Here is a 26,640-nt window from a genome sequence, read left to right on the forward strand (position 1 = left end):
TTCCCCATACCCTCCCCCCTACCCACCCACTACCATTTCTTGGCCCTGGCATTCCCCTGTACTGAGGCATATAAAGTTTGCAAGTCCAATGGGCCTCTCTTTCCAATGATGGCTGACTAGGCCATCTTCTGATACATATGCAGCTAGAGGCACAAGCTCTGGGGAGTACTGGTTATTTCATATTGTTGTTCCACCAATAGGGTTGCAGACCCCTTTAACTCCTTGGGTACTTTCTCTAGTTCCTCCATTGGGGGCCCTGTGATCCATCCAGTAGCTCACTGTGAGCATCTGCTTCTGTGTTTGTTAGGCCCCGGCATAGCCTCACAAGAGACAGCTATATCTGGGTCCTTTCAGCAAAATCTTGCTAGTGTATGCAATGGTGTCAGCGTTTGGAGGCTGATTATGGGATAGATCCCCCAGTATGGCAGTCTCTAGATGGTCCATCTGTTGTCTCAGCTCCAAACTTTGTCTCTGTAACTCCTTCCATGGGTGTTTTGTTCCCAATTCTAAGAAGGGACAAAGTGTCCCTTCTTGAGTTTCATGTGTTTTGCAAATTGTATCTTGCATCTTGGGTATTCTAAGTTTCCGGTGTATATCCACTTATCAGTGAGTACATATTATGGAAGTTCTTTTGTGATTGGGTTACCTCACTCAGGATGATGGCGTCCAGGTCTATCCATTTGCCTAGGAATTTCATAAATTCATTCTTTTTAATAGCTGATTAGTACTCTAGTGTGTAAATGTACCACATTTTCTGTATCCATTCCTCTGTTGAGGGACATCTGGGTTCTTTCCAGCTTCTGGCTATTATAAATAAGGCTGCTACAAACATAGTGGAGCATGTGTCCTTATTACCAGTTGGAACATCTTCTGGATATATGCCCAGGAGAGGTATTGTGGTATCCTCTGGTCGTACTATGTTCAATTTTCTGAGGACCCACCAGACTGATTTCCAGAGTGGTTGTACAAGCTTGCAATCCCACCAACAATGGAAGAGTGTTCCTCTTTCTCGACAACCTTGCCAGCATCTGCTATCACCTGAATTTTTGATCTCAGCCATTCTGACCGGTGTGAGGTGGAATCTCAGGGTTCTTTGGATTTGCATTTCCCTGATGATTAAGGATGTTGAACATTTTTTAAGGTGCTACTCAGCCATTTGGTATTCCTCAGTTGAGAATTCTTTGTTTAGTTCTGTACCCCATTTTTAATGAGGTTATTTGATTTTCTGGAGTCCAGCTTTTTGAGTTCTTTGTATATATTGGATATTAGTCCCCTATCTGATTTAGAGTTGGTAAGTATTCTTTCCCAATCTGTTGGTGACCTTTCTATCTTATTGACAGTGTCTTTTACCTTACATAAGCTTTGCAATTTTATGAGGTCCCATTTGTTGATTCTCAATCTTACAGCACAAGCCATTGTTGTTCTATTCATGAATTTTTCCCCTGTGCCCATATCTTTGAGGCTTTCCTCCACTTTCTCCTCTATATGTTTTAGTGTCTCTGGTCTTATTGAGAAACCATTTGACAAAATCTAACACTTATTCATGATACAAGTCGTGGAAAGATCAGGAATTCAAGGCCCATATATAAACATAATCAAAACGATATACAGGAAACCAGTAGCCCACATCAATCTAAATGAAGAGAAACTTGAAGCAATCTCACTAAAATCAGGGACTAGACAAGGCTGCCCACTTTCTCCCTACCTATTCAATATAGTACTTGGAGTCCTAGCCAGAGCAATTAGACAGCAAAAAGAGGTCAAGGGGATACAAATTGGAAAGGAAGAATTCAAAATATCACTCTTTGCAGGTGATATGATAGTATATATAAGTGATCCCAAAAATTCCACCAGAGAATGCCTAAACCTGATGAACACTTTCAGTGAAGTGGCTGTATATAAAATTACACTTGATCTTAGCCAAAAGGCCAAGAAGTGATGGATATAAAATTAACTCAAACAAATCAGTGGCCTTTATCTACACAAAATATAAACAGGCTGAGAAAAAAATTAGGGAAACAACATCCTTCACAATAGTCACAAATAATATGAAATACCTTGGTGTGACTCTAAAGAAGCAAGTGAAAGAGCTGTATGATAAGAACTTCAAGTCTCTGAGAAAGAAATTGAAGATCTCAGAAGATGGAAAGATCTCCCGTGTTCATGGAAATCTACAGATCCAATGAAATACCCATCAAAATCCCAACTCAATTCTTCACCAAGTTAGAAAGGGCAATTTGCAAATTCATCTGGAATAACAAAAATCCTAGGATAGCAAAAAAGTATTCTCAATAATAAAAGAACCTCTGGTGAAATCACTATGCCTGACCTCAAGCTGTACTACAGAGCAATTGTGATAAAAACTGCATGGTACTGGAACAGTGACAGACAGGTGGATCAATGGAATAGAATTGAAGATCCAGAAATGAACCCATAAACCTATGGTCACTTGATTTTTGACAAAGGACCTAGAACCATCCAGTGGAAAAAAGACAGCATATTCAACAAATGGTGCTGGGTCAACTGGCAGTTAGCATGTAGAAGAATGTGAATTGATCCACTCTTATCTCCTTGTACAAAGCTCAAGTTTAAGTGGATCAATGAACTCTGCTCTGATTTCTGTCTACTGCATAAAGAAGTTTCTCTGACCAAGGCTGAGAGCAGCCAGGACTCTAGGTATAAACATAAATACTTTGAAGGCAATTTGACAACCTGACCATTGTGTAAGCAATTTTAAGATCTAATTTTACTGAGAACTAATTTGGAAGTTTTTGGACAGTTGTGATTTCCCTCTGTGTTGGTGGTTGGTATTATTGCTTCATAAGACCAGCTCAGTCCCTCTGCCACCTGGAATATCCCCTGCCTTTCTCCTCATCCCAGGGATTGTTCCAGAGACATGAGAAGCTGACTGCCTTCCTCTTTCCCTGTCACATGTGGGAATGGAAAGTATTGGTTATATCATTATATTGTATCAGTTCTGGCCTTATTTTGAGGCTTCCTTAAGAACTCTTGGAATTGGGAGACAGCATAAAGTCAAAGAGAAGATAACACCTGGGTTCTGGTGCTGCCTGCAGTGTCCTATTGGACATTCAATACACATCACCTGCCAGGAACTCCACACCCACAGGTCTGGATCCTCTATTAACCCCACATCTTCAGATTACAACTCTGGAATCTCTCTTCCTAAGATATTAACTTTTGATGCATTCTCACTAAAGGGTCCTGAATCCACAGCAACATGTTCCATGTTATCAAAATAAAAGTCCCAAACCCCTGGATTCTTTTTAAGACCACCAATCCATGTGTCTGTGATGTCCTGTCTCTGTTTGAGACCCTCAACCTCTATCTGGATGCTTTGTTCACATGCAGACATTACTACATCTTCAATTCTGGGAATGTCCTAATCCACACTCTCATCCCATTCTGCAAGCCTGGTACACTTTTCTTCTGTCCTAAAATCCATTACATGTGACCCCCTCCTCTTTCGTTGCTGCTGGTTTCATAACCAAGGCAATGGCAACACAGGGCAATAGCTAGGAGGGAAAAAAAGATAATTATTAAACAGGAGCCCGAGCCACCCTTTAGCCTAGAGTATAAAGATACACCATCCCAGAGATAACCATCTGCCTGTCCATTCCACTGCCACCATGCTGACCTCTGGGATGCTCCTGGTAGCTATTCTGACCTGCTTCATTGCCATGATCACAATGTCTGTGTTGAGGTAGAGGAAAGTCTTAGGGAAGATTCCTCCAGGACCCACCCCATTACCTTTCCTTGGCAACTTTCTGGAACTGGACACAAAGAAGTTTTATGATTCCTTCTTAAGGGTAGTACTGGGCAGAGAGATGGTACATTTGGGGTGTGGAGCATGCCTGGTGTGGCTCAGATTCTGAGGCAGAGGACTGACTAGGTCAGGATGCAGACATATGTTAGAGGCTTGACACCAGATCCTAATGCATCTATATACCTGACATCAGGACACGGGCAGTTCCAGCAATGGCTTCTCTAACTTCTCCTTTTATCAGATCAGGGAGTTGTATGGTCCTGTGTTCACCGTCCACCTGGGGACTCATTCTGCTGTGGTGCCATGGGGATATGATGTAGTAAAGGAGGCTCTGGTGGACCAGGCTGAGCAATTCAGTGGCCGTGGAGAGCAAGCTTTCTTGGACTGGTTCTTCAAAGACTATGGTGAGGATGACAGCACATGTGGGAGGTAGGCAGACAGATGTGCAGTGGCAGGTTCCATGGCCTTCCCTGACTTGCCTGCCCACTCAAAGCGCTCTCTCTCTCTCTCTCTCTCTCTCTCTCTCTCTCTCTCTCTCTCTCTCTCTCTCTCTCTCTCTCTCTTTTGATCCATTTGCCTGTTCAATGTTAATTTGCTCTGTGGCCTTTTCTAGATTGTTTTAGAATTCTGTTTCTTCCTGCATTTCTGTGGTTCTCTACCTGTCTCCCTGGTCTTCTGGGTATCCCTTTCCTGGTCTTACAAACGTTATTATTATTATTTTAAATAATTTTATTCATTTACAGTTCAGATGATATTCCCCTTCCTGGTTACCTCTTCAGAACCCTTCCATCCCTTTCTTTGCCTCTCTGAGGGTGCTCCTCCACCCACTCACCCACTCCCACCTCACTGCTCTAGCATTCTTCTATGCTGGGACATTAAACCTCCATAGGACCAAGAGCCTCCCCTCTCATTGATAACAGATAAGGCAATCCTCTGCTACATATGTATCTGGAGCCATGGATCCCTCCATATGTAGTCTTTGGTTGGTGGCTTAGTCTCTGGGAGGGAGCTCTGGGTGGTCCATTTAGTTGATATTGTTCTTCCTATGGGGTTGCAATCCCCTTCAGCTCCTTCAGTCCTTCCCCTACTCTTCTACTGGGGTCCCTGGGCTTAGGCTGTGAGTATCTGCATGTATATTGGTCAGGTGCTGGTAGAACCCCTCAGGGAACAACCATATTAGGCTCCTGTCAGCAATCACTTCTTAGCATCAGCAGTAGTGTTGGGGTTTGGTGTCTGTAGATGGGATGGGTCCCTAAGGAACCTGCTCACAGAAATATGTCACACACCTTGTAGAATGGACATGTTTAGAGAACAGAGACACCGCCTGCCACGTGCACTGCAGTAGCCTATCCGCACAGTCAGGCTCTGAGGGGTTGAAGGTCTGCTCCAGGTCAGCCTGCTCTGCTGTCTGGTCTGCTGCCTGTTCTACCAGCTGCTGTCTTCCACTCACTGCCTGTAAGCTTTTTAAGCCAGACAGTATGTTCATGAACAAAACAAACACTTCACCAGTCACATCTTCTTGGGTCATTTTGGATTCAGTGAGAGTGATCTCCTCTCCTTCCTTAGTTAACACTTCATCTAGGAGCATCTTGTGTTCTGTGGACAGGAATTTAATTGCTCATTTTCTAACACTGTCTTCTCATGGAAGAATCTGGCTAAACAAGCCACCTAATGTTCTTTTGCATCCATCTCAAATATACTTAAGAGAGCATTGTTCATCAAATTAAATTCTGCAGAGTCATCTATCTGCAAAAGCTGGGTCAGAATATCTTTTACTCTCTAAAGGTTTTCTTCTGTGGCAAACTGAGGCAGCTCTTTAATTGCCCATCTGTAACGGGATCTAATGCCCTCTTCTGGTGTGTCTGATGACAGCTACAGTGTACTCGTATACATAAAATGAGTAAATAAATCTTAAAAAAAAAAAAAGAATGCAGGCTGAGCAAGTCATGGGGACCAAGGCAGTAAGCAGCACCTCTTCATGACCTCTGCATCACTTCCTGCCTCCAGGTTCCTGCCTTGCTTGAGTTCCTGTCCTTACTTCCTTCTATGGTGTACAGTGATGTGGAAGAGTAAGCCAAATAAAAACCCTTTCCTCCCCAAGTTGCTTTGGCTATGCTGTTTCATTGCAGTAATAGTAACCCTAACTAAGATAATGAGTATTAGGTATTACTGGCTTAACCTGAGGACCTCAGTGTGTGAACTATTTGGAAACAGGATATAGTTAAAATGAGATCAGTCTGGAGTAGGGGGGCCTCTAATACAGTATGACTTGTGTTCTTATGAGAAAGTGTCCATGAGGGATCTAAGGAGTTGGCCCAATGGATGAAGTATTTGCTGTGCAAACATGAAGAATGAAACATATTTCCAACACCTACCTAAAAGTCAGGTTGACATGGAGGTGGAGACAGGATTCCTTGGACAATACAGCTAGCTAGACTAGATGGATTTGTGAACTTTGGGTTCAGCAGGAGACCCTGCCATAGTAGGGAAAGCAGAGACTGGTTAAGGAAACATTTGATGTCAACCTCTGGCTTACACATGCATGAATACACGTGTGCATAACTACCTGAATATATGTGTGCCCAGATTTACCATGTGAACACATATGTGCACACATAACAAAACAAAGACAAAAAAAGTACATATACAAGGTCAAACACATACAGAGCCTGTCATGTGATCACAAGGCAGAGGCTGGAGTGATTCAGGGGTGAGCCCAGGAATTGCAGACATTGCAGTCATTAGAGGAGAGGGAAGGAAAGGAAGAACTCTCACATACATATTTCAAATGCTATGGATCTGCTGAACCTTGGTTTTGAACTTGTAGCTCCTAAAACTGATTTGGCATATCATCAGTTTTAAGCCATCCATGTGTGCTCTTTGTTCCACTCCAGAAAAGGAATGAAATCATGGGAATGGAGTCAGTGACTGGCACACAGAAAATATTCAACCCACCATTGCTTGGGCTTAGTCTGGAAAGAGTGTGTGTGTGTGTGTGTGTGTGTGTGTGTGTGTGTGTTTGTGTGTGAGTGTGTTGTAATGTGTGTGGATGTGTATCTGCATGTATGTGTGATATATGAGTGTATGTATGTTTGTGTATGTTTATGAGAGTGCATATGTGAGTATATCTATGTATGTATGTGTGAATGCATGTGTGCATACTCACATATATGATCATATTTTATGTGTGTGTGTACTCACATGTATGATCTTATTTTAGAGTCCACTATCTTGGTAGAAGAGGCTGGTGAATAAATAGTTCCCTGAAGCATCACCTGCATCTCCCTCTCCCTACTACAGTTGCAATCACTGTATTCTAGGGCTCTCTAGCACCACACTAAAACCAGTGTCACATTCCTCCCACTAGGAATTGTGAAAATGAGGAGTGAGGCAGCAAAGAGTCTCAGGAAGCCTTCTTTCTTTGATCGGAGAACTTTTCTGTTTATATGCTTAAAAAAATACAGCATGCATTTTCTCTATTTTATGCCTGGAAAACTCCATGATTAACTAGCTAGCACCAAATGTCTGTATGAGTCACTCCTCCATAGAAATCACTTCGCCTGTGCTGACCATTAATGGGCTAAGTCATTATGAACATTACTTTGCTGAGCTGCCTACTACGATAGCTACAATCACCTTGCCTTTGGTGATTCAGTGCTACCACCTGGGCCTGCTACTTTGGGGCTCTGCCATTTCATTCCTCCAGCTGAGGAGCAGTACATCTAACCCCAAAGGCCAGTACAAAGAAAAGGGAGACAACAAAGTTCTTCAAATGTACTGATGCCCCTCTGACAGTTTTGCACCTTAGAGGATTAGTGAAGGGCCTGTCTTCTGGGTCTTTCCACTGTGAAGGATTAGGTTTTACAGTTTACCCACATAACCAATGCAATTTTACTAAGCCTTAAAATCTCTTCAACAACACTAAGCCAAGGGATATCAGACATCGCCAGCTCCTTTTCAGTAGGCCATCTTTTGACAAATGCTTTGGCCAACCATCCAAACAAAAATTTGGCACTCAAAAAAACAAAAGCAAAAGCAAAAACACCTGTGTGAGCTTTGAGATTAAATCCAGAATCTCCACTCAGAGGTTCCATATTGTGGGTATGTGACAGCTAGCCCTAACCATGACAGCCCTCTCTTTTTGCCTGCCCAACAATGAACTGCACTATCCCAGTCATCAGGCCATCAGTGCTCAGACCTGGGTAATAACTGACACAGGTCCCCTGTGAAGACTTAAGACACCTATTATGGACCCAGGCATCTGTTAAGGCCTATTAACCTTTTGCTCCGGAGTGCCTAGGAGACCCTAGTGGCCTGCAGGAGAGATAAGATGGAAAATGGACTGTGAATGAACACTGTCTTTGCTTCTGTAAACCCTGCATATGCTTATGCTATGGGAAAAGGACAAAAGGGCCTTTTTCTTAATGTACAGTGGGAAAGAAAAAAACCCGAGGAAAGTAAAACACTTTCCTGCCCAGCTGTGGATTTCACATAGCTTTCTGATATGTGCCTTTATAAAGTCTACCTTATTTCCACTTCTGCGGAGCATGCTGTTTGGCTTTGATGCTGCTGTCCTTTGTAAGGACAAACTCATTTAATCTATGTTTGAATTGACTCTAAGTTTTTCATCTTTCCCAGTGTATTCGAATGCCATAGCATTATCAATAGATCAAGCTGATCAAGTTTTATCTTTCTTCCACACCCTTAAATAATGATTCCATACCCTTGAAATTTATTCCTACATAGATTTCCCAGACTTCTGCTTGAATGAATTAGCAAATTCATTATTCTCTTTACTGACCTGGCACACCTTTCTACCTCCCATCTAGGAGCCTGATTTGCTTTAAGTCTGGTTATGGGCCTAGAGGTAATTATTGGTGGGTCCTGAAGGCCATCAGTGTGTCTTGCCTGGGATTTCCTTCAGGGAAAGTCACTGAAGACAATGGAGGTTAATTTCTTCAGTCAGAGGCAGGTGGTGTGGACAGGGGTGCATCTTATGCTGAGGGTAGAAAGACTCTTTCCTTGAGTGAAATAAGCCCTTGAGAATCTGAGGGTTCAGCCTCAAGGGATCCTCCCATCCAGCTCCATCCCAAGTTACAGGGTCCCATTCTCTACTAAATCAATGTCTTTAGTTTAACCGCCTATGCACTCAAGACTGTGGCTTGAATTTCGATTGTAGTTCAGCCAACATTATAAAGAGGGCTTTGGTATGGTTTCCTGCAACTTGACCTCTGGAGCGGGCTGGTGAGGGCTGGCTGGTGAGAAGATCCTTTTCCAGGCTGCACTCAGAATCCTTTAGACTGGTTATGTATTAGTCAGGGTTCTCTAGAGTCACAGAACTTACAGATAGTCTCTAGATAGTAAAGGAATTTATTGATGACTTACAGTCGGCAGCCCAATTCCCAACAATTGTTCAGTCGCAGCTGTGAATGGAAGTCCAAGGATCTAGCAGTTACTCAGTCTCACGTAGCAAGCAGGCGAAGGAGCAGGAGCAAGAGCTAGACTCCCTTCTTCCAATGTCCTTATATTATCTCCAGCAGAAGAGGTGTAGCCCAGATTAAAGGTGTGTTCCACCACACCTTTAATCCCAGATGAAAGGCGTAGCCCAGATTAAAGGTGTGTTCCTTAAACTCAGAGATTCAATCTTCTGGAATCCATAGCCACTATGGCTCAAGATCTTCAAACCAAGATCCAGATAAGGATCTCCAAGCCTCCAGATAAGGGTCACTGGTGAGCCTTCCAATTCCGGATTGTAGTTCATTCCAAATATTGTCAAGTTGACAACCAGGAATAGCCACTACAATCCACCCCTTGTCAACTTGACACAAATAATATCTCATGTTCACATGAAACAATAACAAGGTTGTAAATACGCCTAACATGATATAACTATCCCTCGTACAATCGCAAACTCATTAGTAAATTTACAGTGAGCATTCATAGTACTTTATAATCCTCGTTTCTGCAACTGGTTACGTGGCCTTAATTGGTATTTATAACTACCTTCCTCTACTACCCATTCTGTATTTCCTTCACCTTCAGCCAGCACCTCAGCAGGTCTTGGCTCTTTTCCTGGAGGATTGACCCATACCTTCATTCCTGATGGGTCTGTGTCCTTTGTCATCCTGCTTGGATTAGGCTGTTGTAGTTTCCCATTGACTTTAATCACAGGACATGGTAGTACTAAGAGACGCCCTAAGGGATCTCCTACACTCCAGACATAATCTTGCTTACCACCATTGTGAAGAGGTAATCCAATTTCCCCATGGTAATCTGGACCTATCACCCCTCCTAACACTGTTATTCCTTTTTTAGCCTGTTGGTTTAAGGGCATTAGAAGCCCAAAATGACCAGGGGGACATTTTCCAGTTCAATGGAATGTTTGTTGTACCTCCTGGTAGGAGCACTCCCCTCTCTGGAGCCAAAACTTCTAAGCCAGCAGAACCTAGAGTTATGGGGACAGGAAGCAAAAATTTTCCTAGAGGGTCACTAGGGGTGATAGTAAGTGGAACTATTCCATTTTCCACCCCTTGATTCCTGGACCCATGAATCCTGGCTATGGGTGAAACTGTACCATATATTGAGCACTGATTCAAAGCATATACTGCCTTCTGAAGAACTCTACCCCAGCCTTCCAAGCTGTTACCACCTAATTGATGATGTAACTGCGTCTTCAAAAGGCCATTCCATCTTTCTATCAGACCAGCTGCTTCAGGATGATGGGGAACGTGGTAAGACCAGTGTATTCCATGATCGTGGGCCCACTGTCGTACTTCTCTGGCTGTGAAATGAGTTCCTTGGTCAGAAGCAATACTGTGTGGAATACCATGACGATAGATAAGGCATTCTGTCAATCCGTGAATGGTGGTTTTAGCAGAGGCATTACGTGCAGGAAAGGCAAATCCATAACCAGAATAAGTATCTACTCCAGTAAGAACAAAACGCTGTCCTTTCCATGAAGGAAGTGGTCCAATGTAGTCAACCTGCCACCAGGTTGCTGGCTGGTCACCTCGAGGAATGGTGCCATATCTGGGGCTCAGTGTTGGTTTCTGCTGTTGGCAGATCTGGCAATCAGCAGCAGCTGTAGCCAGGTCAGCTTTGGTGAGTGGAAGCCCATGTTGCTGAGCCCAAGCATAACCTCCATCTCGACCACCATGGCCACTTTGTTCATGTGCCCATTGAGCAATGACAGGGATGGCTGGGGAGAGAGGCTGATTGTCCACAGAACAGGTCATCTTATCCACTTGATTATTGAACTCCTCCTCGGCTGAAGTCACCTTTTGGTGAGCATTTACATGGGACACAAATATCTTCACATCCTTTGCCCATTTGGAGAGATCTATCCACATACTTCTTCCCCAGATGTCTTTCTCACCAATTTTCCAATTGTGATCTTTCCAAGTCCCTGACCATCCAGCCAATCCATTGGCTACAGCCCATGAGTCAGTGAATAATCGTACATCTGGCCATTTCTTCTTACAAACAAACTGTAATACCATGTGTACTGCCCGAAGTTCTGCCCACTGTGAAGATTTCCCTTCACCTGTGTCTTTCAGGGTTGTCCCAGAAAGGGGTTGTAATGCTGCAGCTGTCCACTTCTGGGTGGTGCCTGCATAACGTGCAGAGCCATCAGTAAACCAGGCTCTAGTCTTCTCCTCTTCGGTCAGTCGATCATAGGGAACACCCCATGAGGCTATAGGCGCATGTTTGGCAGCAGATGGCATTGTAACAGGAGTAGAAACCATAGGCATTTGAGCAACTTCTTCATGTAACTTGCTTGTGCCTTCAGGACCTGCTCTGGCCCTATCACGTATATACCACTTCCGTTTGATAATAGACTGCTGCTGTGCGCGTCCCACTTTATGACTTGCAGGGTCTGATAGTACCCAGCTCATGATGGGTAGTTCAGGTCGCAAAGTAACTTGGTGTCCTATTGTCAAACGTTCAGTTTCCACTAAGGCCCAATAGCAGGCCAAGAGCTGTTTTTCAAAGGGAGAATAGTTGTCTGCAGATGATGGTAGAGCTTTGCTCCAAAATCCCAAAGGTCTTTTCTGTGATTCACCTACAGGGGCCTGCCAGAGGCTCCAAACAGCATCTCTATCAGCCACAGACACCTCAAGTACCATCGGGTCTGCTGGGTCATATGGTCCAAGTGGTAGAGCAGCCTGCACAGCAGCCTGGACCTGTTGAAGGGCCTTCTCCTGTTCCAGGCCCCACACAAAGCTAGCAGCTTTCCGAGTCACTTGGTAAATAGGCCTAAGTAACACACCCAAGTGAGGGATGTGTTGTCTTCAGAATCCAAATAGACCCACTAAACGTTGTGCTTCTTTCTTGGTTGTAGGAGGGGCCAGGTGCAATAACTTATCTTTCACCTTAGAAGGAATATCTCTGCATGCCCCACACCACTGGACTCCTAAGAATTTCACTGAGGTAGATGGTCCTTGAATTTTGGTTGGATTTATTTCCCATCCTCTGATACGCATGTGTTACCAATGAGTCCAAAGTAGTTGCTACTTCCTGCTCACTTGGTCCAATCAGCATAATGTCATCAATATAGTGCACCAATGTGATATTTTGTGGAAGATCCAGATGATCAAGATCCCTTCTAACTAAATTATGACACAGGGCAGGAGAGTTAATATATCCTTGAGGCAAAACTGTGAAAGTATACTGTTGGCCTTGCCAACTGAAAGCAAATTGCTTCTGGTGGTCCTTATGGACAGGTACTGAGAAGAAGGCATTTGCCAGATCAATAGCCGAATACCAGGTGCCAAGAGATGTGTTAATTTGCTCAAGTAACGAAACTACATCTGGTACAGCAGCTGCAATTGGAGTTACCACCTGATTTAGTTTTCGATAATCAACTGTCATTCTCCATGATCCATCTGTTTTCTGCACTGGCCAGATAGGAGAGTTAAACGGAGATGTGGTGGGAACCACCACCCCTGCATCTTTCAAGTCCTTGATAGTGGCAGTAATTTCTGCAATGCCTCCAGGAATACGATACTGTTTTTGATTCACTATTTTCTTTGGCAGAGGCAACTCTAAAGGCTTCCATTTGGCCTTTCCAACCATAATAGCCCTCACTCTACAGTTCAGGGAACCAATATGAGAATTCTGCCAATTTCTGAGTATATCTATCCCAATTATACATTCTGGAACTGGGGAAATCACCACAGGATGTGTCCGGGGACCTACTGGACCTACTGTGAGTCGGACATCAGTCAAAACTCCATTAATCACCTGCCCTCCATAAGCCCCTACTTTAACTGGAGGGCCACAATGTTTCTTGGGATCCCCTGGGATCAGTGTCAACTCAGAACCAGTATCCAGCAGACCCCGAAAAGTCTGATTATTTCCTTTTCCCCAGTGTACAGTTACCCTTGTAAAAGGCCGTAGGTCCCTCTGGGGAAGAACTGGAGAAAGGGTAACAGCAAAATCTTTGAGTGTCTTATCAAGATCCTCAGCGGAACCTGGCCACCCCTTCATTCAAGGGGTTCTGTATCTGCAAACTGTCTCAAGTCTGGAAATTGATTCACTGGCCGAGATTGCTGTTTACCACGATCTAATGTAGCCTTTCTTTCATTTGGCTGTTTACCACGATCTAATGTAGCCTTTCTTTCATTTGTTTGAGAATTTTTCTGCTTATACAGATCAAACAAATATGCAGTAGGCTTCCTATGTATTTCATTCCTGGAAACACCATGATTGGTTAGCCAGTACCAAAGGTCCAACCGAGTCATGCCATTATAAATTTCACCTCTCCTGTGCTGACCATTACTGGGTATGTTATTATAAACATTCTTTTGTCTACGCTGTCCATTATAATAACTAGAATCACCTTGTCTCCGGCGATTCAATGCTGCCACCTGGCCCTTGTTACCTCGGAATCCAACTAAACCCAGTGAATTTAATTCATCTAATTGAGCAGAAGCATCTCCAATGCTAAGATCTGGCACAAGGAAAAGGGAAAGAACAAAACCCTTCAAATGTGCTGGTGCCCCTCTCACCAATTTGCGTCTTATAGAGCTGGTGAAGGGCATATCTTCTGGACCTTCCCATTGTGGACAATTATGCTTTACACAATATATCCACTCTAGCATTGCAATTTCCCTAAGTCTTAAAATCCCTTCATCAACACTAAGCCACGGAATATCAGGCATCTCCAAGTCATTTCCAGTAGGCCATCTTTTGATAAACACCTCAGCCAACCATTCAAACAAACTTTTGACACCTTTTTTAACTATGCGAGCTTCCGTATTAAACCTAGAATCTCTACTCAGAGGACCCATGTCAATAAACTCAGCCTGCTCTAGCTTTATGTTCCTTCCACCCTTATCCCACACCCTTAAAATCCATTCCCACACATATTCACCAGGTTTCTGCTTGAATGAATTAGCAAACTCATTAAGCTCCTTAGTAGTGTAGCGAATTTCCTCATGGACTACACTTTCTACCTCCCCTCTAGGAGCCTGTTTTGCTTTGAGTCTGGTTACAGGTCTAGAAGAAACTATTGGTGGGCCTTGAGAAACATCCGTAGTGAAAGTCATTGCTGGTTTATCAGACTCTGCAAAATTAATTTCCTCATGTGGGGAAGGCATTATTTCAAGAGGTGGGGCTGAGGGTACTACTTCCTCAGGTGGAGCAAACCCTTGAGAATCTGAAGATTCAAAATTCTCAGCTTCAACATGGTCTTCCCACACATCCCCGTCCCATGTTGTAGGATCCCATTCTTTGCCAATTAGAGCCCTTACTTTAACTGTCGACACACTCTGAGGCTGAGACTTGAATTTTCGCTGTAGTTCAGCCAACCTTACAATGAGAGTTTCTGTTTGATTTTCTGCAACTTGAGCTCTATTGCTACAAGAGAGAAGATTCTCCTCAAGGACACACTTAGCAACTTTTAGATCGTTTATTTGTGTCTGGAGCCTTTCGATTTTATCACACAACTCCTTCCTTTCATTCATCATTTTTTCCACAGATACTAAGAGCAGCCAGCCAGTAAAATCATTTTCCGATTTTTTCCCCATCTTGTAGAAAGCTTTGTGCACTGAATCACCTAATTCATTAAGAAAATCAAGGTCATTAGCTTCTTTAAGTTCGGAATATAGTTTCAACCATGGGTCTTCAAAATTCTCTGAGCTCCCAGGAGGGAGAGAATCTGGGGAGGTTTCAATAGTTGAAAGTGCTGGTGGATCAACAAGCCAACTCCAGTATTTTAAAAGATTCATCCTTGTACTTCTGTTACTCTAGAACCACTCCTGGTACCAACTTCTGTATTAGTCAGGGTTCTCTAGAGTCACAGAACTTACAGATAGTCTCTAGATAGTAAAGGAATTTATTGATGACTTACAGTCGGCAGCCCAATTCCCAACAATTGTTCAGTTGCAGCTGTGAATGGAAGTCCAAGGATCTAGCAGTTACTCAGTCTCACGTAGCAAGCAGGCGAAGGAGCAGGAGCAAGAGCTAGACTCCCTTCTTCCAATGTCCTTATATTATCTCCAGCAGAAGAGGTGTAGCCCAGATTAAAGGTGTGTTCCACCACACCTTTAATCCCAGATGAAAGGCGTAGCCCAGATTAAAGGTGTGTTCCTTAAACTCGGAGATTCAATCTTCTGGAATCCATAGCCACTATGGCTCAAGATCTTCAAACCAAGATCCAGATAAGGATCTCCAAGCCTCCAGATAAGGGTCACTGGAGAGCCTTCCAATTCCGGATTGTAGTTTATTCCAAATATTGTCAAGTTGACAACCAGGAATAGCCACTACAGGTTATGTGCACCTGGAGCTGGTCAATATTATAACTTAGTTGTTTTCCTTCACAGTATTCCGAGATGCTAGGAATTGGTTAATTTTATCACAGAGCTTGTTTTTTTCCCCCCTTGGTCAATTTATCCAGAGATCCTAGAAGCAACCAACCCACATCATCATTTCCTTACTTTCCCACAAATTGTCAAAAGTTTTATGTACAGAATAACTAGATTCCTTGCATCTCACAATAGGTGAATTAGGATAATCAAAAACATTTGTCTTCAGAGTTTGTTAAATAGCACACATCTTGGGCTTTCTGTATTTTCCAAGCTCCTATGAGAGACTTCAGTAACTATAGGTGTTGGCAAGTTAAAAGCTTGTTCCAGATATTTAAAAATCTATCCTTATACTTCTGTTACCCTAGAACCATTTATGTATTACTCAGGGTTCTCTAGGCAGTGGTTCTCAACCTGTGGACCACACGTCCTATAGGGATCATATATCAGATGTCCTGTGTATCATATATTCACATTGTGATTCATAACTAGAAATTACAGTTATGGAGTAGTAATGAAATAATCTTGTGGTTGGGCATCACCACAGCATGAAGAACTGTATTTAGGGGTCCAGCATTAGGAAGGTTGAGACCCACTGCTCTAGAGAAACAGAACTGAGAGAATGAATCACACACACACACACACTCTCTATATTATATTACTTATATTACATGTGTAACATAAATATATATAAATTAGATATATAATATATAAATACAAATATGTATTCTATATGTATAATATATGTGTGTGTATATAATATATGATTGGATTAGAAGCTGTGGTTCAGCAAATCCAACAATGGTTGTCTTCCATCAAAGGGTCCACAAATACACTAGTTGTTTAGTTTATGAGGCTGGATGTCTCATGTAGTCTTCTACATGTGTTGGAATCCCAGAGAAGTAGTTTCTAATGCCAGTGAAGGAATAGACCTGCTAGTGAGAATGAGACCTGCCAAACAGCCAAAGAGCAAGAGCTTCCTTCTTCCATGTTTTCTATCTAGGACATAGAAGATATGGCCTAGATTTAAGGTAAACCTTTTCACCTCCAAAGATCTGAATTTAGAATGTGTTTTCTCACTTCAAATGATTCAGTCAAGAAAAATTCCTCATAGGTGTGCCCAGTCCTTGGGCTTTAGTTAATTCCAGATATGATCAAGTTGACAGCCAAGAATAGCTATCACAAGTGGCAATCTTTTTAATATGATAAGATATCTCTTCATTCCTATATGCAGCATTTAGTTTATGAAGAAAGGGATCCCAGACTGATGTATAGGTTTTACACTGAATCATGTGGGAGCAGGCAGGAGATTCAAAGACTTTTTTCTGGGCCTTTTAGCTGAGCCCCAGAGACCCATGAAACTCATGCAGAGTACATGGGCATATGGGCAATCACACAGCCATGTGCACTCTATGCATGAACACACACATGCTTGCTGATCTATGATAATTTAATGTTCTCCTGGATTTCTGTCCAAGTGATTTTTATCTCTCAGACTAAGTCAGACACAGTGGCCTTACCTTTCACAGGGGGTGAGGCACAACAGGTGTTCAGGTGATTAAGGTGTATGTGAGAAAGCAAGACTGTTGGAAAGTATGTGTTGGAGCCAGATCAGTTGCCTGCCAGGGCTATGGAAAAACACGTCAGACAGGATTATTCAGGGTATAGAATAATATCCCAAGTCCTTGTTGTTTCATTTGAGGAAAGGGTGACATTAAGAAACTGTCTAGGGGGCTGGAGAGATGGCTCAGGATTTAAGGGCATGGGCTGCTCTTCTAGAGGTCTTGAGTTCAGTTCCCAGCAACCATATGGTGGCTCACAACCATCTGTAATATGATCATGTGATTTCTCTGGCATGCAGGTGAACATGCAGATAGAGTGTGTGTGTGTGTGTGTGTATATATATATATATATATATATGAGAGAAAGAGTGCTGGAAAGATGGCTCAGCAGTTAAGAGCAGTTAAGACCTCTGGTCTTCCAGAGGTTGTGAGTTCAAATCTTAGCAACCACATTGTGGCTCATAACCCTGATGCTCTTTTCTGGAGTGTCTGAAGGAAGCTACTATATATATATATATATACTGAGCCCCAGATATATATTATATATATCATCATGGAAGGAAGGAAGGAAGGAAGGAAGGAAGGAAGGAAGGAAGGAAGGAAGGAAGGAAGGAAGGAAGGAAGGAGTGCTTAAACTGCCTAAATGGGCAGTTAGATGTCTCAGTGGGTAGAAGTGCTTGCTGTCAATGTTGACCACCTGAATTTGAGTTCTGGGATCCAAGTATTGTAAGGAGAGACGACACTTCCAAAAATCATTCTTTTGTTTCCACATGTGACCCATGGCATGTTCTACTACCCACACTACTAAGTAAATGCAAATTAAATGTCCCTAACAGTGATGTACAAAGCAAAAAGAAAAACACAATCGGTAAACAAAACAAAAAGAACGAAAAACCTGACCAAATGGCTGTAGATACAAATCTGTGTGTTTAAGTACGTGCTGGACTCTTATGGTCTATGAGAATGCAATTTAAACGATGTTTTTGTTGCTGTTGCTGCTTTTTTGAGATAAGTTCTCATTGTGTAATCCTGGCTGGCCTCCTAGAGTTTCATGTTCCCCTCCCTCTGAATGCTGGGGATAGAGTGCCATGCCTCAGACTTAGCTAACCTGAAATTTTTAAACCTCAGTTTAGATTCAAATTTGTAAGCTTCATCTTTGCGACCTGTACACTGGGCTTGGGAACACACTGCTCTTGTTTCGAGTACTGAATGAGAGAAGGATGGGACAGTTTTGCAGAGGCGAGTGACCCTTTCTGGATGAGTGACAGCTGTTGTTACTGCTGCCCACTAGGTGTTTCTTTCTTTTTATTATTACTGTTACAATTTTACCAAGGTGAGTAGTCTTCTATTTCTTCCATGCACGTGGTCCCTTCTTAACCCCTTCATCTTCTCTCTCCACTCCACCTTCCTTCTGGCACCACTTCAGGCTCTCCCTCCCTCTTGATCCACCTTGGCTCAACCCAGAATCAGATGGGCACGAAGCTCATGGTGTACTTTGGTATGATCCTGGTAAACCCCTCTGGTTTGGGGGACTCATTGATATCTTCTAGTTTCCTTGGAAATTTGAATCGGAAGTTCTGCAAGATGGTGGTGAAGAACAGGAACAGCTGCATCTTACCCAGGCTGTATCCCAAACAGGATCGCTTCCCTGAAGAGGAGAGAGGGAAGAGCACAGGCGTGGAGGCAGCTCTCACTGATGCCTTGCTTCAGTACCCAGTGTGCAGCCGTGTTCTCTTAGGGAGAAGGGGTTTCTACAGTGGAGTGTGAGGGATCATTAGGAAAGGCTCCTAAGTCTCTCAGAACCCCAATGTTCCTACACACAAAGTGGGGTAACCCATGGGAGGCTGGAACAATGAGAAGTCTAGATGTTTACTCTACCAATTACCAATTATATTTCCAATGTGAATGCTCTGCTGTGGCCTCACTCATTTCTTCATCTAATTATCTATCATCTACGTATATAAGTACACATGTATGTACATATGCATCTATTTATCATCTATCTATTATTTATTTATTTTTAGTTTTTTTAAGTCAGGGTTTTCTCTGAGTAGTCTTTGCTGTCCTGTAACTTACACAGACCCAGGTTGGTGTTGAACTCACAGATCTACCTGCTTCTGCTTTTCCAGTGCATGGATTAAAGACATGTACCACCACCACTTGACTGTTGTCCTCTTTTAAAGAGACTGAATATATGGCTGGAGAGATGGCTCAGTGGTTAAGAGCACTGTCTTCTCTTCCAAAGGACCCAGGTTCAATTCCCAGCACCCATATGGTAGCTCATAAGTGTCTGTAACTACAGTTCCAAGGTATCTGACAACTTTACGCCAGTGAACATTAAATAATTTTTTTTAAAAAGGAAACAAAAATTCATTTAAAACTGCATTAAAAACTGCGCCCCCCCACCCCCCGCTCTCTGAAAGAAATCACTGATCCCACTGACCCGTTGATAGGCATCTAGGATGTCTGATGCTTGGGAGGTCCAGGGGTTGCAACTGGTTGGCTTGATGCTAGGCTGTATCACAGAGAGGGGAGCTGACATGAGCTACCCCTGTTGGTGTGAGCAGTGGTCTGGTAACCCAGTGTTTTCTTACCAATGGAAAAGGGCAGAAAAGCAGGGATCTTCTTCAACTGTCCCTTGTCATCCAGGAAGTGCTGTGGGTTGAAGTCTTTGGGGCTAGAGAAGAACTTTGGATCTATCATCAGAGAACCCATTATAGGGAACACATCAGTGCCCTGGAAGAGGGAAGATGGAGTTTAAGAAGATGGTTAAATGGAGAAAGGACCACAAAAGGTGTTAGGATCTAACTGAAGAGATCTGAAAGGCACAGAGTTGGGGGTCTCCTGAGTAAGGGATATTAGGGAGTATGAGTTTTGAGGTGATGTGATGTGTGCCACCAGGAGTAGGAGATTTGAGCTCCATGGGGTTCATGTTCTGAGACAGGCTGCTAGAGTGACACCAGGCCTTTGCCTCTGGCTTAGGAGTTGAGATATTGGAAGATAGCAAGGCAGAGGAGCAGATAGAACTTGGAGTTCAAAGGATGGAACAAGAAGTTGGGGACATGTAAATCTCCAGAGACACTAAGTCTAGGAGAGGTGACAATAATTTGTCTAATCAGAGGACCCTGGTGAGGCTGACATAGTAGTTGGGGGAATAGAGTGGAGTTAGATAGCTGTAGATGGAAAGGGGCCCTGAGGCATCAGGAAGTGGGCTGAAGGCCCCTCCTGATGTCCATGGCTATACCTTGGGGAGGAAGAAGCCACGGAAGGAAGTATCCTTGGTAATCCTTCGAGGAATGCCCAAGGGAGCAAAGTTAGAAAATCTCTGGATCTCATGGATCACAGCCTGGGTGTAGGGCATCTTCATATGGTCCTCATATTGGGGCTGTCGGTTCCTGCCAATCACTCGGTCAATCTCCTCATGGACCTTGGCTGGAAGACAAGGGGTGATGGGGTGTTTTTAAAAGTCCAGGAGCCTCAAAGCAGGTGCAATAGTTCATATGTGTAACACTGTATGTAGTACATGTCTCTGTAAGTGACATGCATATAGGCCATTGAAAACATATTTCCATATCTAAATGTTGGGCAGGGTCATTTTATCCTTTTCATGACAGAATCATGGTGGGGAGAAGAAGGAGTCAGGCCAGGGACCAGAGAGCAAGGATCTGGCAGCCAGTGGAAAATCAATTTGGGAATGTCTAATATTGTAACTGTTAGTGAGAACTCTGTTTGTGCATTTAATATGCTCTTGTCTCTGCATAGCAGGGCATATCTGAGCATCCAGGGACCTGGGAAAGGTGAGGGTCATTGTCAAGTTGGAAAAAGTTGGAGCATCTGGAGTTCCCAATTTCTTCCCTGTCACACAGCCAGCCTTACCCTCCACATCTGGATGCTTCATTAGTAGCAGGAAGCCATATCGTAGTAAGGAGCTGACTGTCTCAGACCCAGCAAAGAAGAGGTTCAATGATGTCATCACTAGGTTCTTCATGTGAAACTCTGAATTAAAATTTTTCTCCTGGTGAAAGAGAGAGAGAGAGAGAGAGAGAGAGAGAGAGAGAGAGAGAACACAAATCTATCAGTTTGTCATCCTCTTGGGGAACATTAAGGATTTTAATTTTCTAAAACTTTCTAGTCATTTTTTTACAAATATTTTTATTAACTCTTTGAGAATTTCATTTATTTTACTGTGAATATATTCACACCTCTCCCCCTCCCAGATGAATCCCCTTCCACACCCACTGAACCTTGAGTCCTCATTTTTTAGACATATATGTGAAATGCACTTTAACCATATTTCCCTCTATTATCTTCTATTTTCCACTTTGTGGAACTCTTTCTTATCCCTAATAAGCCTCCTTCCTATTTTCCTGGGTTTTTTTTGTTTTTGGGGGGTTTTGGGGGGGCAACTGCTTATAACTGGGCTTGGCTGCATGAGTATGGGTAAAGGGTTCTTTACTTGAGAAAGGATAATTTACTAGTAGCCACACCACTAAGGAGTATGATTTCCTCTTCTCTCAATAGCCATCAACTGTGGATTAAGTTCCTCATGGAGGAGAGTGACCCAACAGGCACCATTTCTGGACTTTTCTTTGGATCTTATTCTCAAAGGGTCCAGACAACTATGGGAAAGGTAATCTCAAGGTTGTGTGGAGCCTTGGGTTTGGATGAGAAGCTTTGCTCACTTCTCTGTCTACTGACTGTCTGCCACTCATGTCACGGTTGGGATATTTAGACAGTGAGGGGTAAGGACTGTGAGAAAGAACCCAGATGCCATGATGGAGTGTGTTATTAGAGATAGATCTGAGACACAGATCAGAGTTTAAACTTCATTCTCTCCTCCCTCAACTCATAGAAGAGCCCCTAAACAGACCCTTGACCTTCATGTGCAATAGAATTCTATGTCCTTTCTTCTCAGTTGTGAAAGAAGTCCTTTGATATCAAGTAAAACACTTAAGTTGCCTAGCCCACTGATATGTATTAATGTGTATTTCCTAATGGAGATATGAAATGCTGGAAAGCACATGGCCAAGAGCAAAAGCCTGAGAGCCACAGAGAGGCAAGAGTGCATGGTTTTCTGGCTGCATGAAGTCAGCATGCAACTCTGGGCACACTTTCACTCTTTGTGAAATTTAAGCTCCACAGGATCTTCAACAGTAGCTTCAGTGCATGATAACTAGGCAAATAGCAGGATGCACTGATAACAGTGTCTCAAAGGGGAACACTGGGATATTGGTTAGCATGTTAATTTGCTTGCCCATACGCTGGCTTACATAAGGAAGGCTCAACAAATAGAAGAGTGATGTTTAATTATGATCGACTCTGTGAGGAGCATCATGGGGACTTAATGGACCTCTGTTCCTCCTCTTCTAGGGTGATTTCCAGCTGCCCTGGTTTAGATGTCCCATCCCCAGATGTTGTGATAACCTTTTGCATGTGGATGAGAAAGGAGTCAATGAAGCCTCGTGGGGAATTGGGGTCCAGGGTACTGTGGTTGTGCTTCACTTTCTGTATCATGAAGTCTTCCAGTTTATGAGAATCCTTGATGATCTGTTGCTGTGGTCCGGGCAGGTACTTCATCACTGAATGGAACATGTCATAGAGCTGGGGGTGGGGGGAGAAAAGATGGGAATGAGACGTGTCAGTAGCAACACCCAGTGGGAGTGGGACTTGTCTCAAGGCATCCATCCATGTACTAATGTATGTATGTGAGGCTGGATTACAATAAACAGCAACTTTATTCTTTAAAGAACTCTTTACATTCATTTTGTGGTTATTGTTATTTATTATTATTTTACTTTTAATTAAGTGTGTGTGCATGAATACAGGTGTCTGAAGTCCAGATTTCCTAGAGCTGTGAGATGTAATAGGTGCTGGGAACTGAACTCAGAACCTCGGGATGAGAAGTGCATGCTCTTAAACCACTGACCTGTCGCTGAAGCGATTTAAAGAATGAAGGTCATTGTCTTACAGTCCAGATGAGGTGGCTCCAAAGAGGACACTGGTAGACATTCAACTATTTAACTGATTTTTGGATCAGACCATGACTCCAGGCTTCTAGCATTCAGGAAAGAGTGTCACAGTGACTCGTGAATCTAGAGGTCTAGGCATCCGGGAGGGCTGAATTTAGTTGTCTTGATACTTGTTTGGGATTAGAACCTGTTTTCTACATAGTCAGGACTTCAGTGTGGGATGGTTCAGGGTATAAGGTGTGTACACACCTATCAGACATTGTTTTGATGTAGGCTGTGTGTGGCTGGGAGACACTCATATCGTTGTTTGGGAAAACAGTCTGTCCTGAGGTCTGCGCTCAGTCATTGGTTGAGGTGCCTGTCTACTCATTCCTGAATTCACATGGGACAAGCAGATGACTTTTGTGCCATTGTGCCAATGGGATATTTTGGGAGAGCAGCATGTATGGGCTGAATAACTTTACTGGCCTTGATTTTGCAGAACCAGGTAGGTGTTCAGGAATGGAGGAGGTGACCTGAGGTGGTCACTTGTTTCCCTTGGGCAGGTGTCTCAACTTTCAGGAGGACAATACAGAAGATTTGTTAGAGACTAAGCTGGGGAAACCTGCATGGAGAAGACAGCCAAGTAGAGGGCTTTGTTCTCAGGCTATTTAAGGTATCCAGATGTCATTAGGTTCTGAGTACTCGATAGCTCCCATGAGTTCTGATGTAAAGGTTAATTGTCTGAGGGTAAAGGCTGGTTTTGAGGGGAGCTTATGTTTCTGGGTATATGAGTTGGGGTGGTCCTTGCCCTTTGTGGGTATGGCCAATGTGGGACACTGCAAGTGCAATTGGCAGAGCTGGAGTCTGTTACCTGACCTGTGGGTGAAGCAGCAAATTGGTTCATTTGACTCATCATCTGCAGCAGTGACAGGAACTCTTTGTCCTCGTAGTTGAAGCGGTCCCCGAAGACAATGGAGCTAATGACATTGGAGACTGTTTTGCTCAGGTACATGGTGGGGTCAATGGGGGCTCCTGAGATGAGTGACATTGTTGGGAAGACATTGGAATTATGAGGGAGAAGAGCTAGAAGATGGTATGGGCTTTGGAGTGAGGCACCAAACTCTCAGCACCAGATTTCGGGGATGGTTTGGTAGGTGGTCTTCCCCACCCTCCTTCTCCACAGCCCTCTTGGTGCAGGGGATGTTACTTCTCTTCCCCAAACACTTAAGGGTCTCTTGCTTACCACAAGTGCCCTGCAACATCTTGATCAAACAGCCTGCCTCCTCCTGGATGCGCTCCTCCATACCTCGCTTGCCCAAGCCGAAATCCTTCAGTGTGGCTATGGAGAAGCGTCTGAGTTGTTTGGCTCGTTCCCCATTGCTGAATGTCACACCTGTAAAGATAAAAACATGAGGGTTGGAGAGAAGTAGACTGAGGCTAAGGAAGGACCAGGTCCACACTGGAAAAGGCTTCTAAGAGAAAAGAAGAGAGACAGATGGATAGAGATGGAAAGAACACAGAATATACAAAAACAGACCCTGCATTGGAAATGTAAATGAAGAAAATACCTAATTAAAAAAAATCTGCTAAATTTGTTCCTGTTCATCTCTCTCTCTTTTTCTCTCCTGCCTAGTGTTAGAAGGTTAATAGGCAAAGAGGGTGAAGGGTGGAAGAAAGAAGAGCCCACAAAGTAGCAAAAGTCTGTCTACAGCCGGGCGTGGTGGCGCACGCCTTTAATCCCAGCACTCGGGAGGCAGAGGCAGGTGGATTTCTGAGTTCGAGGCCAGCCTGGTCTACAGAGTGAGTTCCAGGACAGCCAGGGCTACACAGAGAAACCCTGTCTCGAAGAAAAAAAAAAAAAAAAAAAAGTCTGTCTACAATCACAGATTTCAGATCCTCCTCACCATAGCCTTTGAAGAGTGTATTAAAGGTGGCCTGTTCGCCTCGTCCACTGAACTCCTCAGCGTTGTCCTCCAAAGCCTCTTTGACTGCATCGTATCCATATAGCACCACAACCCGGCGAGGCCCAAGGTGGATGGTGAACACAGGGCCATAGTGCTCTTGGAGCTGATGTGGGGGAAATAGGGGCTGTTAGAGGACTTACTCACTTAACTGGACCAGTACAGAGGTCAGATTATGTGATATCCTACAAAGAAATGCTTGAAAACAAACAAACAAACAAACAAACAGAAAACAAACCAAAGTCTTGAAATAGCTCCAGAGCCTTCTAAACCCCACTAGTAAGAGACTTTGGATTATTCTGTGAATTTTCTGACACAAAACGTCTGCAATCACACAGACTCTTGTCTGTGTCCCATGTCCCATCCATCCCTTCATCCAGTGATACCTGTGTGATGGAGCTGTATACATCTTTTCTATTCAGTTGCAGGTAATTTCCAATGAAAGGCAAAGGAATGGGTCCTGGGGGCAACTTCCCCCTGATTTTCTGCTGCCAGACAGACACCAAGACCATCACACTCAGGAAGGCCAGTATGGCTACGAGGAGCAGCCCTGAGCCCAGCATGATGGCCAGTGAGGACTGACAGGCTGATAGCCAAGGCTGAGATTCTACCTTTATACGCCCAGGGACAGAATGGGCAGAAGATGGCCTTTGCTCCTATTTACCTAGTTGAGTCTTTTGGATTGCAATTCTATCTCCTTACATGGACTCTGTCTGTGTTGCAACACCCACAACATGGGCAAAGAGGAAGACCTCTGGGTGCTAGGCTTAATTTGAAATGCTTAAAGCCTTGCTGGGTTGTGGTGCCCCTTCGAGAGGCTCATTGCCTCCCTCCCGGTCACCCCTTCCCACTATCTCCCTCCCTCCCTTCCTCCCTCCCTCCCTCCCTCCTTCCCTTCCTCCCTCCCTCCCTCCCTCCTTCCCTTCCTCCCTCCCTCCCTCCCTCCCTCCCTTCCTTCCTTCCTTTCTTCCTTCCTTTCTTCCTTCCCTTCTTCTTTCTTTCTCTTACAGACAGAGTTTCTCTGGCTATCCTAGAACTCACTCTGTAGACCAGTTTGGCCTTGAACTCACAGCGATCCCTTTGCCTCTGCCTGCTGAGCACTGGGATTAAAGGCATGTGCCACCACTAATGGGTGCACAGAGTTCTAAAAGGATCCTCAACTTCAGGTTAGGGTGAGCAACTTTCCCTGCCTATGCATGGCTTGGAAAAGGGTAGAAAACCACAGGTATATTTTATCAGATCTTTTCACAGACTAGAGGAGAATAACTCATAATGTTAGTGAAGGACTTATAGAAGTTTTGTGAAATAACAGCTTGAATATTGGGAAACCCCAGTTGTCAGAAGGCTTCTAATTGGCAAAGACTCCTACTGAGTTCCCATTAAGACCCTTATGGTAGCTCACTGTGATACAGGTGACTTCTGTAATTAGTATCCATGTTTACCACAGGACACAGGGCAAGCATGGAGCACATTGGTGAAAGACCTTTGGGTCAAGCTCCCGAATCCAAGTCTGTGGGCATCCTGTATCTTAATTGCCATACAAGCTGTGCACAGTGGGTGCATGTGAAGTGAAAG

General features: G+C 43.7%; 1 protein-coding gene and 2 pseudogenes across 4 annotated transcripts; 1 reads left to right on the forward strand and 2 right to left on the reverse strand.

Annotated features, from left to right (window-relative positions):
• The first annotated feature begins 3,647 nt into the window (after nt 1-3,647).
• Nucleotides 3,648-21,932, forward strand: LOC115486453 (annotated as a pseudogene).
• On the reverse strand, nt 5,042-5,608 carry Api5-ps (apoptosis inhibitor 5, pseudogene; annotated as a pseudogene).
• Cyp2a22 (cytochrome P450, family 2, subfamily a, polypeptide 22) lies at nt 17,900-25,682 on the reverse strand. Of its 4 annotated transcripts, none has more exons than NM_001101467.1 (9): nt 25,452-25,655; nt 25,009-25,171; nt 24,348-24,497; nt 23,976-24,136; nt 22,578-22,754; nt 21,030-21,168; nt 20,398-20,585; nt 19,748-19,889; nt 17,900-18,801 (listed from the first exon to the last, which is right to left on the reverse strand). In NM_001101467.1, exons 1-9 carry the CDS (start codon nt 25,626-25,628, stop codon nt 18,620-18,622), a joined length of 1,479 nt encoding a protein of 492 aa, NP_001094937.1. In that variant the 5' UTR covers nt 25,629-25,655; the 3' UTR covers nt 17,900-18,619. The 4 variants fall into 4 exon arrangements, with proteins under 4 accessions (NP_001094937.1, XP_030098309.1, XP_006539922.1 ...); XM_006539859.3 differs by lacking the exon at nt 17,900-18,801 and adding an exon at nt 18,815-18,904 and having other exon boundaries at nt 25,452-25,682; XM_030242449.1 differs by lacking the exons at nt 25,009-25,171; nt 25,452-25,655 and having other exon boundaries at nt 18,442-18,801; nt 23,976-24,081; nt 24,348-24,434.
• Between the last annotated feature and the right edge of the window lie 958 nt (nt 25,683-26,640).

This window comes from Mus musculus, chromosome 7 (genome assembly GCF_000001635.26).
Source record: "Mus musculus strain C57BL/6J chromosome 7, GRCm38.p6 C57BL/6J".
Lineage (NCBI taxonomy): Eukaryota > Metazoa > Chordata > Mammalia > Rodentia > Muridae > Mus > Mus musculus.